The 14,979-nt window shown below is 40.5% G+C and overlaps 1 protein-coding gene across 3 annotated transcripts in view; it reads right to left on the bottom strand.

The window, feature by feature from the left end:
• ARHGAP10 (Rho GTPase activating protein 10) overlaps positions 1-14,979 on the bottom strand; it is an 849,665-nt gene that overhangs the window by 433,384 nt on the left and 401,302 nt on the right. For all 3 annotated transcript variants that reach the window (XM_069242631.1, XM_069242629.1, XM_069242630.1), the window contains exon 11: positions 12,975-13,056. In XM_069242631.1, coding sequence (XP_069098732.1) covers positions 12,975-13,056 — 82 coding nt within the window. The remainder of the gene's footprint in view (positions 1-12,974; positions 13,057-14,979) is intronic.

Genomic DNA, 14,979 nt, shown 5'->3' with positions numbered 1-14,979 from the left:
CTTAAGTACATCAGGAAGTTGTTACATTTGTTTCAGGCTGAGACTCACAAAACTTTGATTCATGCCCTTGTGACTTACCGCCTGGATTATGCCAACAGCCTCTATCTACCTGGGACTTCCTGCATTTTTGTTCCAATGACTCCAGATCATACAGAGTGCGGCTGCTAGGTTAATCCGGCGGGCTCCTTTCTGTCAACACATTTTACTGCATTTAAAGCAGTTGCACTAGCTCGCTGTGGCAAAAATAAATGAATTTAAGGTGCTTTCATTGACATATAGAGCCTAGGAGGACTAAGGCCCCAGTTACCTGAGAAGCAGACTGGGCTGGTATCAACAAGAGAGGTCTTGAGATCCAATCACCTCTGATTTATACGTATCCGCAGGTTTGCTAAAACTCGTCATGGTGTGTGGTTGTTTACTATCTGACAGCAAGGCTTCGGAATTCTTTGCCTATCAAACTCTGCATGTCCGAGCAAGTTTTTAGGAAAGAATTAAATCTGTTTAACCAAAATTAGACATGTTAGCTTGCCCGCGTTCTCAGTTTCTGCTTTGGAGTGCTAGGATGTCATTGATTGGTTGATTGAGTAAGCAGATAATAATTTGCCTAAAAGCACAAGCAAAAAAACACAAATGGCTGCTACATCGGATCAGGGACCTGACCTCTTATGTCTGTTCCTACGTCATTTCCTATGACACGATCTCTTAGGAGACCCAGCCTTCAGATGGGCACAGAGCACAAGCAAGAGACTTCACTGTACGTACAGCAGATCAAGCACAACAGATGTAACAGCTATTAGTAACACTGTAAGTACTTAGTAACTACTTAGCACCCTACTACAGTACTGTCAAGTACAACACCCTTAGGTGTCATGTTGGTTGGAGAATGCACACCTTCCACCACTAGACACATGCAACCACCTTGAAATAACCTGTATACATGGTTCACACTTATACTCAGTTGGCAAAAGACGCTATTTGCCACTTCTGAAGTGTTGCTATCCGCTCTCATAGTAATTAAATCAACAGAATTTACAGGAGGCAATATTAGCTTGCAGTTCTATTCATAACAGCCTAAGCACCAATTCATCAGACCTCTAGCTTGCATTTGACACACGATAGAGCCTTCCTAAATGGCAAAAGATTTCAAATGCTTAACCAACCAGAATGCCAAGATGAACAAATACTTTGGCAATTAAGGTAGACCATCTTGCATAAGCATGCACACTAAAGATAGCAACTTAATAAGCAATGAGAATCACTTTATAAATCCTACGGTAATTCATAATATAGACTTACTTAAGGTGAAATCACAAAATGAGAACAATTTCACAAATGCATAACCATGACAAACAATAGAAATAAAATGATTGGGATTGCAGCATGGCCAGCACACTGGGCAATACCTCTAATGGACGTGTTTGTGCCCCAAATCCCTGAAAACAACAACAAATATTACAGAAAATATGATACAGATAGCAAGGGATTAGAAGAGAGCTTATCTGGAAATGCAGAACAGAATACATAGGAGGTTCTGATGCCAGGAGATCTATGGTGGAGTAGGGTGCTCTTGAACGCCAACAGTGGGACATCTTAATTTATAAAGCATGCTAAAATGTGCCCTGGAACTAGGATTCAGGCAAATTAGAATGCAGGCTAAAACACTATTGACCGAAAAGCTAAGTGTTGAAGGCTTTCTGTTAGTGAAATTGTTCAAAAGGAATGCAGACCAATTGGGAGAGGATTCCAGATCTTCATGGCTTGAAAGGAAAAACATCCCACTTGATGGACTTTCCTGACTTTGGGAACAAATGGCCTATGCAACATTACAAAAAGACCCAGCAGAAGGGGAGTCCCCACAGGAAGGACAAGGAAAAATGAATTTCCTTAAAAAAAAAAAACCTCACCCAGCAGGGTTACCCCTTGGCAGCATGCTTCATCATTGGGTTCCTCCTGTTACGCTACGGGAGTACTGCAACCTACATAATACTTGGGGGCACTGATGTTTTCACGGCAATGTGATTCAGGTAAGGGACAACAGTGGTGGGCTCTCGGAAAAGCTAAAGATACCGGCCTCCTAGCGGTTCCAATAATTTAATAGATCTCCTAGTGGTGGTATGATTAAAAAGGGGGTTAAATGGAAGTAGGATATAAAATGTACCTGTCTTCCTGGTCTCCTTATATAAACATTACTTGTATGAGCATATCAGCCGGATGCAGTCAAAGTAATACAAACAAAAAAACAAAGGTTCTAATGAGTTCCGCCAATGGGGATACTTAAAAACACAAACATAATTGAGCTTATGGAAGGGCCAAGCAGAACACCACATTTTAACAGTTTAGAAGCAGAATGATAAGGTGACATGGGTATGCCTGGAAGTAATCCATTCTAAAGCTAGGCTTCTTCTTACCGGTCTCATGCATTCTAGGTATATGTATCACATGGGTTGCAGTACTGAAAACAGCAGACAAGAACAACAGCATCAGTTCTGCAGTACCTACCTGCTCCAACAGCTAACTAATTTTGTTTTTGACTACAAGCAAAGCTATCTCAGTCATGTGAAATGTTCTAAAACCCATTTGCACAGGACCAAGAAAAGAGTTAGTTAAAGATTAAATTTGCAAACTAACTTCTGGCTTAGCCTCAACGGCATTTGGCAGTAATGAAATAGAACAATCATGGATCATTGCATTCAACAGAGGGCTTCTTTAATACAGACATAATGCTTTCTTCCACTCCAACAAAACAGAAATACAGCTAATAGAGAACTTCACAAGACTGCACAAATCGTGTGCAATGGCAATAGCAACAAGATTACTAAAACCTGCCTACTAGGTGTGAGCCAGGGAGCTGGCTCTAACCTCCTTCACAGTTCAAGAGCACAGTCCAGTGAAGGAGAAAAATATAAAGTCAGTTAGCTGATGGACTTCAAAATCAGTGGAGGAAGGAACCTCAAGTTGGGGAAAAGATGGGTTTTAGACCCCTATACATAGGTGGGTTACATTACATTATTCCAGACCCACTGCCTGGGTCCAAAAGAGCTGGTAGTATTCTGATCAATAATGTATTGAGTGTGTGACTAAACAAGGATGCCCTGTCCCCAGTCTTCAGAATAAAAAAATAAAAAATAGTCCTGCTAGGAAATTATTTGTTATAAACACATAATAGGCCAATCTCCAAGAGGAAGAAAAAAATCAACGCAAATGGAGATGTTCAAAACTATTCAAAGTGACAAATAAATTATACTAATCATCATATTGTATTCAACAGGTACTCCAAGTGATGGCACAGTGCAACTGAAAAACTGAGTCAGGAAGAATAGGTAAAGTGCACAATTAGTATAGTACAGTATGTACAAGGGACCAGTACCCACTAGATATATGAGCAACTCAGTAAAAAAACCCAATGTTATGAGCATTTGAGTCTCAAAATCCTTCGGTTAAGGATATGCGTAGGCCGATACATTGTTGACGTTTTGACCCCAGTTAAGACAAATCAATTGGAGTCTTTATCAGTACAAGAAACTGGTAGCGATCTAGCCAGAATGATCTGGATAAATATGTAAGCAGAAATTAATGTTGGTCACTCTCTTTATATGCCTGAAGTGCTGATGAAACAGAATAATTCCAGATCTGTGTGCCACAGCTACAGAATGAATCCCTGATTGCTAGGCAAAAAGCCAGTCATGACACCTGGCACGCTCAGTTTTGTTCAGGGTCCCCCTTTGGTAACAAGGGATTGATATGGTTCAGGCATGTTCTGTACTGCAGCGATCCAAGATCTGTTTGGGTCTCTCCAGGTCAAGTTCTGGCACATGGTCAGATAACCGGTACCACCAGGTCTACATGGCAGTCAGGCTATCCTGGATCCCTGGAAAAGTATGTTTCTGAATACAGGGTAGGTAGCTGCGAGCAGAATGCAAGAGAAAGGCTGTATGGGGCTTTATCCAGACTGTGATTGTTTGGGAACACACCAGCCAAGAAACTAAAGGTCTATTTTTTATATCTCGACAACTGTATAGACTAATCTTTTTCTATTTTGTATTCCCATTTTTACAGACCTTTAAAACTGCAGAGTAGCTTATTTCATCTTCTGGAGAGTCACTGCACCTTCAGGTATATTCCAGTGCATTACACTTACATTTGGACTCAGCAACAAAATCATTATTCCGGGGAACTGAAGGCTTCAGCTGATGCAAAACACATTTTTTTCCAGAATTAACTCATGTAAGCCAGACGATACTACTCCTAGTAGTGGGCTAGTGTCTATCAGTACGGCTAGTACTAGTGCCCAGATCAGAATTTAATGAACATGCTTCTTTTCAAGCTGGGAGAAGAATTATTTTCATTAAGTTTGTAAAATCTATGTTTAAACATAGGGCTGACAACAGGGAAACTGCATCCACCACTAGAATGAAAATGCTAAATCTTAACTGTGATAGCCATAAGATCAGACAAGATTAATGTAGCAGAGAATTACAAAGGATGTTTGCTCTTATTTACTGTGAGAAAGTGCCTCTTTTGGCATAGTCACCCCATTTTTTGTGGACTGATGCTGCTGTTTTTGACACTCTGCACTGGTACTAACCATGCCCCAGGACCGCCAGACTCATAATGAGGCCCATGGTGTCCAAAAATACAGCCAGGGCTTGAAAAGTTAAATGTCACCTGGGCACTATAGCATTACTGTAACATCTACTAAAGTAACAAGAGAAGCATGATGTTAGGCCTACTATTGGAGCCTGGCTACTGCAGTTTTAAATAGGCAGACCGACCTGTCAAAATGGCCATTTCTGACAGGAGAAGATTTTCCTTCTAAATACTAATAAGTCACCCCTACGAAGGCATTGTAGCCCACAAGGCAGTGTGCATGCTTTTAAAAGTAAGGCATATATAAATTTAGAGTTACCATGCCCTTATTGTGACTAGCACCCAAAACAAATATTCAGTACAGAAATGCAGACTGGCCCATACAAAAACAATGAGGTGCAATATTAAATATTAATTCTGCTATCTCAAGTTCGGGAGCAGCTAGAAAAATGATTAAATGGGTATTATTGATATTTATTAAACACCCAACATATTGGGAAGTTGGAGTTTTGATAAATATTAAGAAAAACTGGCTTTTTAGAAAGTTACAATTTCCCTGCCTCAAGCTCCTGGAGGCTAATTTGAATTAGCCCTACAGCTGGCACCCAGCAGATGAACAGCCCTGAGGAGGTGTGAAAACTGCTCCCAAAGCAGAGACAATGGCCTGGGCGTGGTTTTTTTTTTGTTCTAATTGCAGGAAGACCAGCTGGGCTGTCCTCAGGAACTCAAGTTACCCCAAAGGGGGCTTCCCTTTCACAAGCAGATTTTAGATGACTTCTGACCTGGACCTTTAACTTGTCCACTTCGTCAGATGGGCACCAAACCCAGTGGGGGCAAAACTGTCCCCAGAACTGGTTTGGAGTGACCACAGAGGATTGGCTGTTCATTATCCTGACAATACCTCTGGGTGGGAGCACAGGTTCTGCACAAGGGGAGAAGGGGTTCTCCGTCTTGGATTTAGTAAGAGGGGGAATGTGGGATTGCTTTCAGTAGGGCACACAGGAAATGCTGCAGTTTTCCTATTGGTTGAGAAGGGGCTAGGCGTCACCTCCGTTTACATGCAAGTGGCAGACATAAATTAAGCAAAAGATACCTTCTCCAGAATACTCTGGACCTGTGGAAGAACAGAAAAAAGACTGCACCTACTGTTTGATAACTGTGAGGAGACCTGAAGGGCTGGATCTGCTCCCACATATACCCAGGACAAAGAAGTGGACTTCAAGGATCGCCTGTGCTGCAACAAGCCAAAAGAGACCTTTTTCCTTAAGTGCCCAGCTGGCCACCAAGTGCTGTTCCTGAGGTCCTGGGAGCCCTAGCTGGGTCTAACTGGGATTCTCCCATCACCTCTGAAAACCTGAGAATAATAGAACAAGATTGCCACGCTGATTTGCCCAAGGCACAACCTCTCTCAGAGCTTCTCTGCAGCTGCAAATCCATTTTAGAGGGATCTCAGTGAGTAGGTATTCAACCTCATGGAACCCTGCTCATCCAAAGATAAAATTATTGATCAGGGAAAGGTGCCAAAAGTATTCTACCAGCAAGGAAACTTTCCTGGGCCCGGGATTCAAATGATACCGCTGTGAGCTTTCTCATGACATAATCAATGGCTTCCTCATCACCTCATCCAGCGTCTATCCGATGTCACAGAGACCTCCTCCAATAAAGGCTGCTGCCTTTTCCCGCTGAGGGATTTTGACTTCCACTTTTGAGACTAACTGCCAAGTCAGAACCTCCAAACGGGTCCTACATGGTTGCTGTATTCCACTTGTGCTCCATCATGATCAGCCTGAAATCGCGCCTAAGTCCCAGTCTACTGTGACCTGTTGACTTGCATTGAGTGCATTTTTGCGCCATTTTTAACTAAATCTTCTCAAATTGATATCCCCCTTTCTGCTCATTAGATGTTTGTTGTCAATTTGTCCATTAAATTAGTCTCTAGTTTTAGAAACTGGAGTGGAATTTTTATTAGGATGGGTTTTTGACTTTTTCACTGTTTTGGTACTACTAAATGCTCTTCACATTCTCCCTAAACTAAGATAGGCTCCTCTGTGTCATAGCTACCATACGTTGAGCTCAGGTTTGAATTGAAACCTTTCACCAGAAAGCCTTTCACCAGACCAAACAAAACTGTACCATAACTGTCTTCAATTAATAATTCACTTTCTCAATGTTACTCTGGGGATACGCACTCTTCTTTTTTCCCCAGGGAGTAGGTAGTCAATAATGTTACCCATTCTGTGTCTATGTGGAAAATGCCTCGACTTCTTCAACTGTCAATGAGAGTCCTTTTATAAATATCTTAATGATTTTACCTCTTGAATGTCTGTGTCCACTGGACATCTCATGAAGTCACTTTAGATTAATTTCATGACTTGGCAAACCTCAGACAGAATGAAATGAAGTGCTGAAGGCTGTATTATTTCTTGGGTTTGTGGGTTATTCTCATATCTGCCATTTCTTCCATAAAGTAACCTGCGATAGTAGTACAGACAGATAGCTAATATAGTAAGAAGTGCGTTCTACACTCAAACGTCTGGAACATTATACTATTTTCCCAGATGACTTTAAGCCAGGTATGTACTGTACCAGGATAGATCAGAGTCCTACCAGGCTGGAATCTACAGTAAATTTTAGCAAATATCAGGATCAAATTGAGATAGGGTTTGTTAAGAATAGTTCCTCCTTGTTTTCAGACATACTGCTTTGCCCTTTCCTTGAGGTCACCTAGAGTCAGGTATGTAAAGGTGAACTCCATGATGTAACAAGAACTGCTAGCATCCCTAGAAATAATTCTTTACAGCTCCAACTCTTTCAAGGTCTGGCTGCTGAGGCCATATAAATCTAATCCACTTTAGGATAAAACCAGACTTTTCAATGTGTGTGTGTGTCTGTGTTTAAATATATATATACACACACACACACACACACACACACACACACACACACACACACACACAAATATTAGTAAAGAAAACTGGTTAATAATAAAATATGATCAACAACAACGGCTTTTTAGGCCGAATCCTCTCTATGAGCTTTATTCTAGCGTATGTAGGTTATAGATATACATGTTTCGTTGTTGAGCTTGATGTCGCCCCATGTTATGCTGCTCTTCACTAGAATTGACACCAAGTGTATCGTGTAGTTAAATTCATTAACATTCTTTGAAACGTATTTGTCATTATGTTTCATTTCCTCTGGTGATTTGATATTCTAGTTTAGTTGGCTATTTTTCACTCCCCACTAATAATGTAGGAAATATAATGGGAAGATTATCAATTGCCACAATTCTAAGTGATATTTCTGAATGAATTGTAATAACCTGGATTTCATTAGATCTTTCATATTTTGCAGCATCCTTTCCCTAAATATATAGTGATGTGACAAAGGATTCTGCTAAATTCCCCATTAGAAACCAAGACAGCTTTATTTGACTGTGACTGAGACCTGGCAGATACCATGCATCCCTACTTGGTGTTAGTCCTACAAGTGTTTACTTCAGCTGGCTGTCTTTTTTTTTTTTAACTCTTTGTGCGCCACGGACATAATGGTTACTTCCGGTGGCGCAGCGCTGGGACGCCATAGACGTAACCATTATGTCCTGGCACCGGCCCATAGGGAGGGGAGCTCTAGTGCTCCCCCCCAGGGGACACCCACCCACACCCCCAGGGAAGGGATGGAAGGGGAATCGATACCCCTTCCATCCCTGGCCCCGAACACCCCCAGTGACATCTGATGTCAGCGTACGATCTTGCGCTGACCTCATCAGAGGTCACGCCCATTATGCTGGAAGCTCAGCTTCCAGCACGATTGGAAGAGAAATGCTTGCATTTCTCTTCCGATCAGGGGTGGGGGCAGGTAGACAAACATGAAAGGAAAGTAAACGCTTTTCCTTTCCTTTCATCTCATTTTAAGCATTTCTGCAGCTTGATCATAAAGCGATCGGGATGCAGAAATGCCCACTAGGCACCAGGGAGTTTGTTTACTAGTAGTAAAAAAAAATAAGGAGAGCAGCCCCTTGGGCAACGGCTGCTCCCCAAGGGGGGAATTTTATTATTAGACATCGGCCTATTTTAATTAGGCCGATCTGCCCCGGGGGATGGGGGGCAGAAGCCACTAGGCACCAAGGATAACAAAAAAAATTTTTTTTTTTTAAGAGGTGGGGAACAACCCCTTAGGCTAGGGTCATTCTCATTGGGGGGCAAATCGTTTTAGGCCATTTGCAGATGTGCCTATTTTTATCAGGCCAATCTGCCCTAAAGGGGGGCAGAAACCACTAGACACCAGGGATTTTTCTTTCACGACAATTTGTTTTTTTTACAGATGGGGAGTGACTCCTTAGGCAAGGGTCGCTCCCCTGGGGAGCAAATTTATTTTAGGTCTTTACTGCCCCTGGGGGAGCAGAAACCACTTAGGCACCAGGGATTGGTGTGTGTGTTTTTGTTTGGGGGGCAGATCAGCCTATTTTTGTGCCCCCATCCCTGCAAAAACAGGTAGTTTTATAATTTTCATGTGTCCACATAGTGTTTTGGGGCATTTCCTGTCGCGGGCACCAGGCCTACCCACACAAGTGAGATACAATTTTTATCGGGAGATGTGGGGGAGTGCTGGGTAGAAGGCAGTTTGTGCCTCCCCTCAGATTCCAGAACTTTGCAGCACCGAAATGTGAGGAAAAAGTGTTTTTTTGACAAATTTTGAGGTTTGCTAAAGATTCTGGGTAACAGAACCTGGTGAGAGCGCCACAAGTTACCCCATCCTGGGTTCCCCTAGGTGTTTTCAGAAATGTCCAGGTCTGCTAGGTTTTCCTAGGTGCCGGATGAGCAAGGGGCCAAACTCCACAGTTAGGCACTTTGCAAAAAACAGGTTAGTTTTCTTTGGGAAAATGTGATGTGTCCACCTTATGTTATGGGCATTTCCTGTCACGGGCACTAGGTCTATCCACACAAGTGAGGTGCCATTTTTATCGGGAGACTTGGGTGAATGCTGGGTGGAAGGACATTTGTGGCTCCTCTCAGATTCCAGAACTTTCTATCACCAAATGGTGAGGAAAAAGTGTTTTTGTTTTTTTTGGCCAAATATTGAGGTTTGCAAAGGATTCTGGGTAACACCCCATTCTCAATTCCCCTATGTGTCTAGGTTTCAAAAATGTATAGGTTTGCTATGTTTCCCTATATGCCGGCTGAGCTAGAGGCCAAAATCCACAGCTAGGCACTTCCCAAAAAAACACATCAGATTTCAGTGTAAAAATGTGATGTGTTCATGTTGCGTTTCCTGTCGCAGGCATTAGCCTACCCACACAAGTGAGGTACCATTTTTATCCGGAGACTTGGGGGAACACAGAATAGAAAACAAGCGTTATTGCCCCTTGTCTCCTAGTATGGGGACCCTGGAATTTAGAGATGTGCAAATAACCACTGCTTATCAACACCTTAGGTTGTGCCCATTTTGGAAATCCAAAAGTTTCCTTGATACCTATTTTTCACTCTTTATATTTCACCAAATGAATTGCTGTATTCCTGGTGATAGAGCAGATATGCTAATTCAAGAAATATATATAATGATTAATGTGTGTTTACTAATGAGAAAAATGCATAGATAAATTAGTAGACCACTACGTGTATAATCGAAAATATGCCCTCGGGGAGTGGCCACCATGTGTATTAACAGATGCTAATTAATGAGAAAATATATGTAAAATGTATTAGTATATCATACCTGGATGTATGACCTATGTTTTGTGTTTATTTGTGTTCTTAACTTAGCCAGACTAAAGGCCTGGTTTCGCTGGGCCTTGCCTGCTCACAACGTGAAGACTTGCCAAAGGTTGCGAGGACTGGTAACCGGAGTAAAGGACCTTGAACTGTGCAGAGCTCAGATGGCTCTGCTAGAACATTCTACGATGTACCAGCAGACAGGAGATGATGAAGACAATTTGATACAATTATGTGTAGTGTAGGCTAAATGCACTTTCCCAGGACTTGAACAATAGAGGCACTGACACAAGAATTGTATGCAACAATTTTGTTACCTGAAGAACCGGATGATTTTCTCATCACAAGAAGGACCAATCAAATTTATGGGATATGATGTCTATCGACTGGGAGACCCAAATAAAAAGTCATGACAAGGGGAGCGGAATCAGCACTGCGAGGAGAAAGTTGATGACATCAGGAGACGCTGTCAGAAGTGCTGATAGTTGGGCTTATACTCTGTAAGCCTGATACGTAGCTGACTACTGATGACCTGGGGATGAAGACTGACTTGTTGCGGATCCATTTTTGATAGGTAGCTATGAAAATGTGACTGACTAATTTTGTGCCTTTTCTTCTAGGTACCAACTGCACTGTTTTTCTATAGAAAATCTCTCTTAGGTAGATTTTTCCAAATTAATGTTTTCTCTAAATCGTTTTTGCATGAAGACACACATGCTAATGCTAATCTTGGTTAGGTAGGCTGTTAGGGGTGACGTGGACAGTGACAAATGACTGACAAACTTTGTTGCTGAATTATATGTTAATACTGATATTCAAGGCTTATGGTGTTGCTTTGCCGCATATGTTTTCTTTAAGAAATAATGTCTTTTAATTGATGAACTAATAAAAACGTTGATTTTGAACACAGATTGAACCAACAGATGATTAGAATTGTAATCAACAGGGAATCAAAATTATGAACTTTCTTAAAGAGTAATGGTTATTTCAGATTAATATGGTTTCTATTTTGGTTCCCTAAGTGGTTGATATTGATCTGTTGGTGTTGATTCATCGACCTATATGCGTCCCCTTGTAAGTTTACTTACTAAGGACCAGGCGTGCTTGCATTGGTATACAATAAAAACTCACTGCAAGGTGCAGTTCATTTATTGGCCCTGGGAACCTAGGGTTCTTGATGAACCTACAAGCCCTATACATCCCCACAACCAGAAGAGTCAGGCAGACGTAATGGTATATTGCTTTCTAAAATCTGCCATAGCTGTAAAAAGTTATAGAAGAAAATGTGGACAAAAATGGCTATTTTTTCACCTCAATTTCAATATTTGTTTTTATTTTAGCTGTTACTTTCTGTAGGAAAACCTTGAAGGATCTACACAAATGACCCCTGGCTGAATTTAGAATTTTGTGCACTTTTCAGAAATGTTTAGCTATCCGGAATCCAGCATTGGTTTCACACGCATTTCTGTCACTAATTGGAAGGAGGCTAAAAGCACAAAAAATAGTATAAATGGGGTATGTCCCAGTAAACTGCCAAAATTGTGTTGAAAAATGTGTTTTTCTGATTCAAGTCTGCCTGTTCCTGAAAGCTGGGAAGATGGTTATTTTAGCACCGCAAACCATTTGTTGATGACATTTTCAGGGAAAAAAACACAAGCTTTCTTCTGCAGACTCTTTTTCCCATTTTTTTTTAAAAAAAACTGAATTTTAGCTGTATTTTGGCTAATTTCTTGGTCTCCTCCAGGGAAACCCACAAACTCTGGGTACCTCTAGAATCCCTAGGATGTTGGACAAAAAGGGTGGAAATTTGGCATGGGTAGCATATGTGGACAAAACATTATGAAGGCCTAAGCGCGGACTAATCCAAATAGCCCCCAAAAAAGGCTTGGCACAGGGGAGAGGGGAGGGGGGAGGGGGGGGGGGGAGTGGGGATAGGGGGGGGGGAGGCCTGGCAGCGACGGGGTTAATCAACTTCCAGACACCTTCTTCAGTTCACCCTTGTTTCACTTTTGCTAGTCTCTGCTTTCTACCTTTGTGCTGGCTTTTCCATCTTTACCTTCCTCCTGCTTTCCCGTTTGTGTGTCTTTCTCTCTCTTGCTCGCAGTCACTATCTGATACGGAAGAATAAGTGTTGGTTCCCAAAAATAAATGCTGGCGGCCCCCACCAGCTCTAATTAAGCACTGTTGGTTGCTATAAGGTATTGCATTTTAGTGGATAAATGGAGGTGCAAAAAATTATTTACAGAATTCTGATTAGACTGTTGATTTACATGTGTTTACGTAAAGCACAGCAACTATCCCGGTTCATATCCATCCATTTGTGTAAGGGCTCAGGTACACCGCGCAAGACCAGGTGGGACTCTCAGTCTTGCTAATTCATACCCACAGTGCCAAATATACACTAGAGGAAAAGTCATAGGTGTGAACCTATCATAGGCTTCATTATGTAACACTGTGGATAATGTGAAAGGGATTTCCTTGAGTGAAGTGCTGTACCAACCTAGCGTAATCTTTGCTAGGTTATATTCACATTATACCAGATTATTCATGTGATTTATTTTCTGCTGGTCTTGGAAACCTTGGCTGGCATTGTCAACTAAGCACTTCGTATGAATGTTTTGATCCTTCAAACGCACACATCTCAAACACTGGCATGTAAATAATTTGAGGGCTTACAGCTTCTTTCCCATCCAAAGCTTCCATCCATTGTTTCCTGTCTTCCTCTGAAAAGGCTTGCATAGTTACAAGAATCCCCGGTCTGCAAAATATGAGAAACAAAAGTATATTAATTGATCTGACAATGCCCAATTATCTTTTTTCAGCTGCTTGCGCGACTCTGGTTGATAAAATAAAATGTAACTTAATAAATGAAGTCTGAGTCAATCACTTGCTTAGGTTTCTAGCATACAGTTATCATCCAAGCACAATTGAGATCAATATGTGATTTGGATAATCTTGCAAAAGATCTCTGCTTCTTAATGTGCACCTAATCCACTACATAAAATAACACATATTACTATTTTCTCCTACATAAAGAAATGTGAAACTATTTTAAAACAAGATTGTTGACAAATCTCATATGCAAATACGTTTCCTAAAAACATTCCGAAAGGCAACTCAAAAGCATGGTATCTGACACAGATAATAAGGGCACTTAAACCATGAAATGTAAAAAAGCAAGAGAATTGTTGAAATGTCTAAATAAACAACTTCACTGTTGCTCCATTGACAGAAGAACATACATTTAATGAAATATTTGTTTTACAGTCTAACAAAAATGCCCCAGCCATGGATTACAAAGGAATGTAAAGAAGAGTAGGGAACATAGGCACGGACAGTGGTATATTCTATAAACGCTCTGCAATGATTGGATCAAGTTCTCGAGGATTAACCTGGTTGAGAAAGTACATTTAAAACTTTGACCTATGTTTTTATTAACTAGATCCCTCAACAATATCAAAATAATCAGTTTCATTTAACTGTGGACCAAAAGCAGACGAAGTGATAGGCTAAATTTTATTCTTGTATATTTATAGAATTTGGACGCATGATTTTAGTCTCCACCTTGTAGGACATTGATAATGGTTCACTATATTATTGACTATTTATTGATCTATGGAACCTGACTTTTGTTTTTAAGCTGAGAGAACTTCAAGATGTGATTCACCCGTCCAGATAGTTTTATCAATCTCAAAAAAAAAAAAAAAAAACATTTATTTTTTGGTAGATGAGATTAGCAATTTTAAGGAACAAGACTGGGTAACCAATTCTTAGACCCAGTTATGTATATTTATTGATTTGGATGCATGAATTTAACCTTTATCTTGCAGGACATTGATACTGGTTTACTATATCATTGACTATTTATTGATTTATGGAACTGTTTTCTGTTGAGTGGACTTTTTCATCATTAAGAGGTGTTCATCCTGTTGATTTTTAAATTTCTTTTCTTATTCTTTCTTAATCTCTTTATTGTGCTTTTGTCCTTAGTGTTCCCTTGTTTTTAACATTTTCTTGATGTGTTCTGTACTTTTATGGTTTGTTTTTACTTACCGAAATAAAGTTAAATGATGATGATGATAGGCTAAAAGAATATTATCGAGAACCTGGACTTCATCTTTTAAAATTTAAGACAAAGGAATGGGGGAACTAGTTTCAAGACGAAAGGAAGTCTTGTATTAAAGAAAAGGCCAGGAAGGTTTGAATGACATGTAACTGCTCATGAGAGGGGTGCTGTCCCCTTGTGTCAATTATTTTCTTAGAATTAAATATTTCTTTTAAGGCAGTGAGGTTGACTTTTACATGGTCTTATAATTTGTATTTGAATGGATAGTAATATATAAATGCTACTTTCGAGTACTATTTTTACATTGCTCATAGCTGTCTTGGGTTTTGCAATAATGTGAACTACTTCTAGATGTTTGATTAAATGAATGACAAAACTTGTATTTCTCTCCACTCAATTACCGAACACTGTCTTAAATTTAAGCCATCAAAGTATCCACAATAATGCGTTTCCCCTCTGTGAGAAAGACAATTTCTGTAGGAGCAGATAAGCTTAACAAAGGCAGGATATATGTAGGGTCAGCCCCAATTGAAGAAATAGTCACTTTATCCATTTAAGCACGTACTAGGTTACTAAACAGCCATTATTAACCTTTATTTTTTAGCAAGTCACCCT

This window comes from Pleurodeles waltl, chromosome 1_2, assembly GCF_031143425.1.
Source record: "Pleurodeles waltl isolate 20211129_DDA chromosome 1_2, aPleWal1.hap1.20221129, whole genome shotgun sequence".
Classification (NCBI taxonomy): Eukaryota; Metazoa; Chordata; class Amphibia; order Caudata; family Salamandridae; genus Pleurodeles; species Pleurodeles waltl.
The sequence above is the reverse complement of the archived record's forward strand: the minus strand, read 5'-3'. Positions and strand labels throughout refer to the sequence as shown.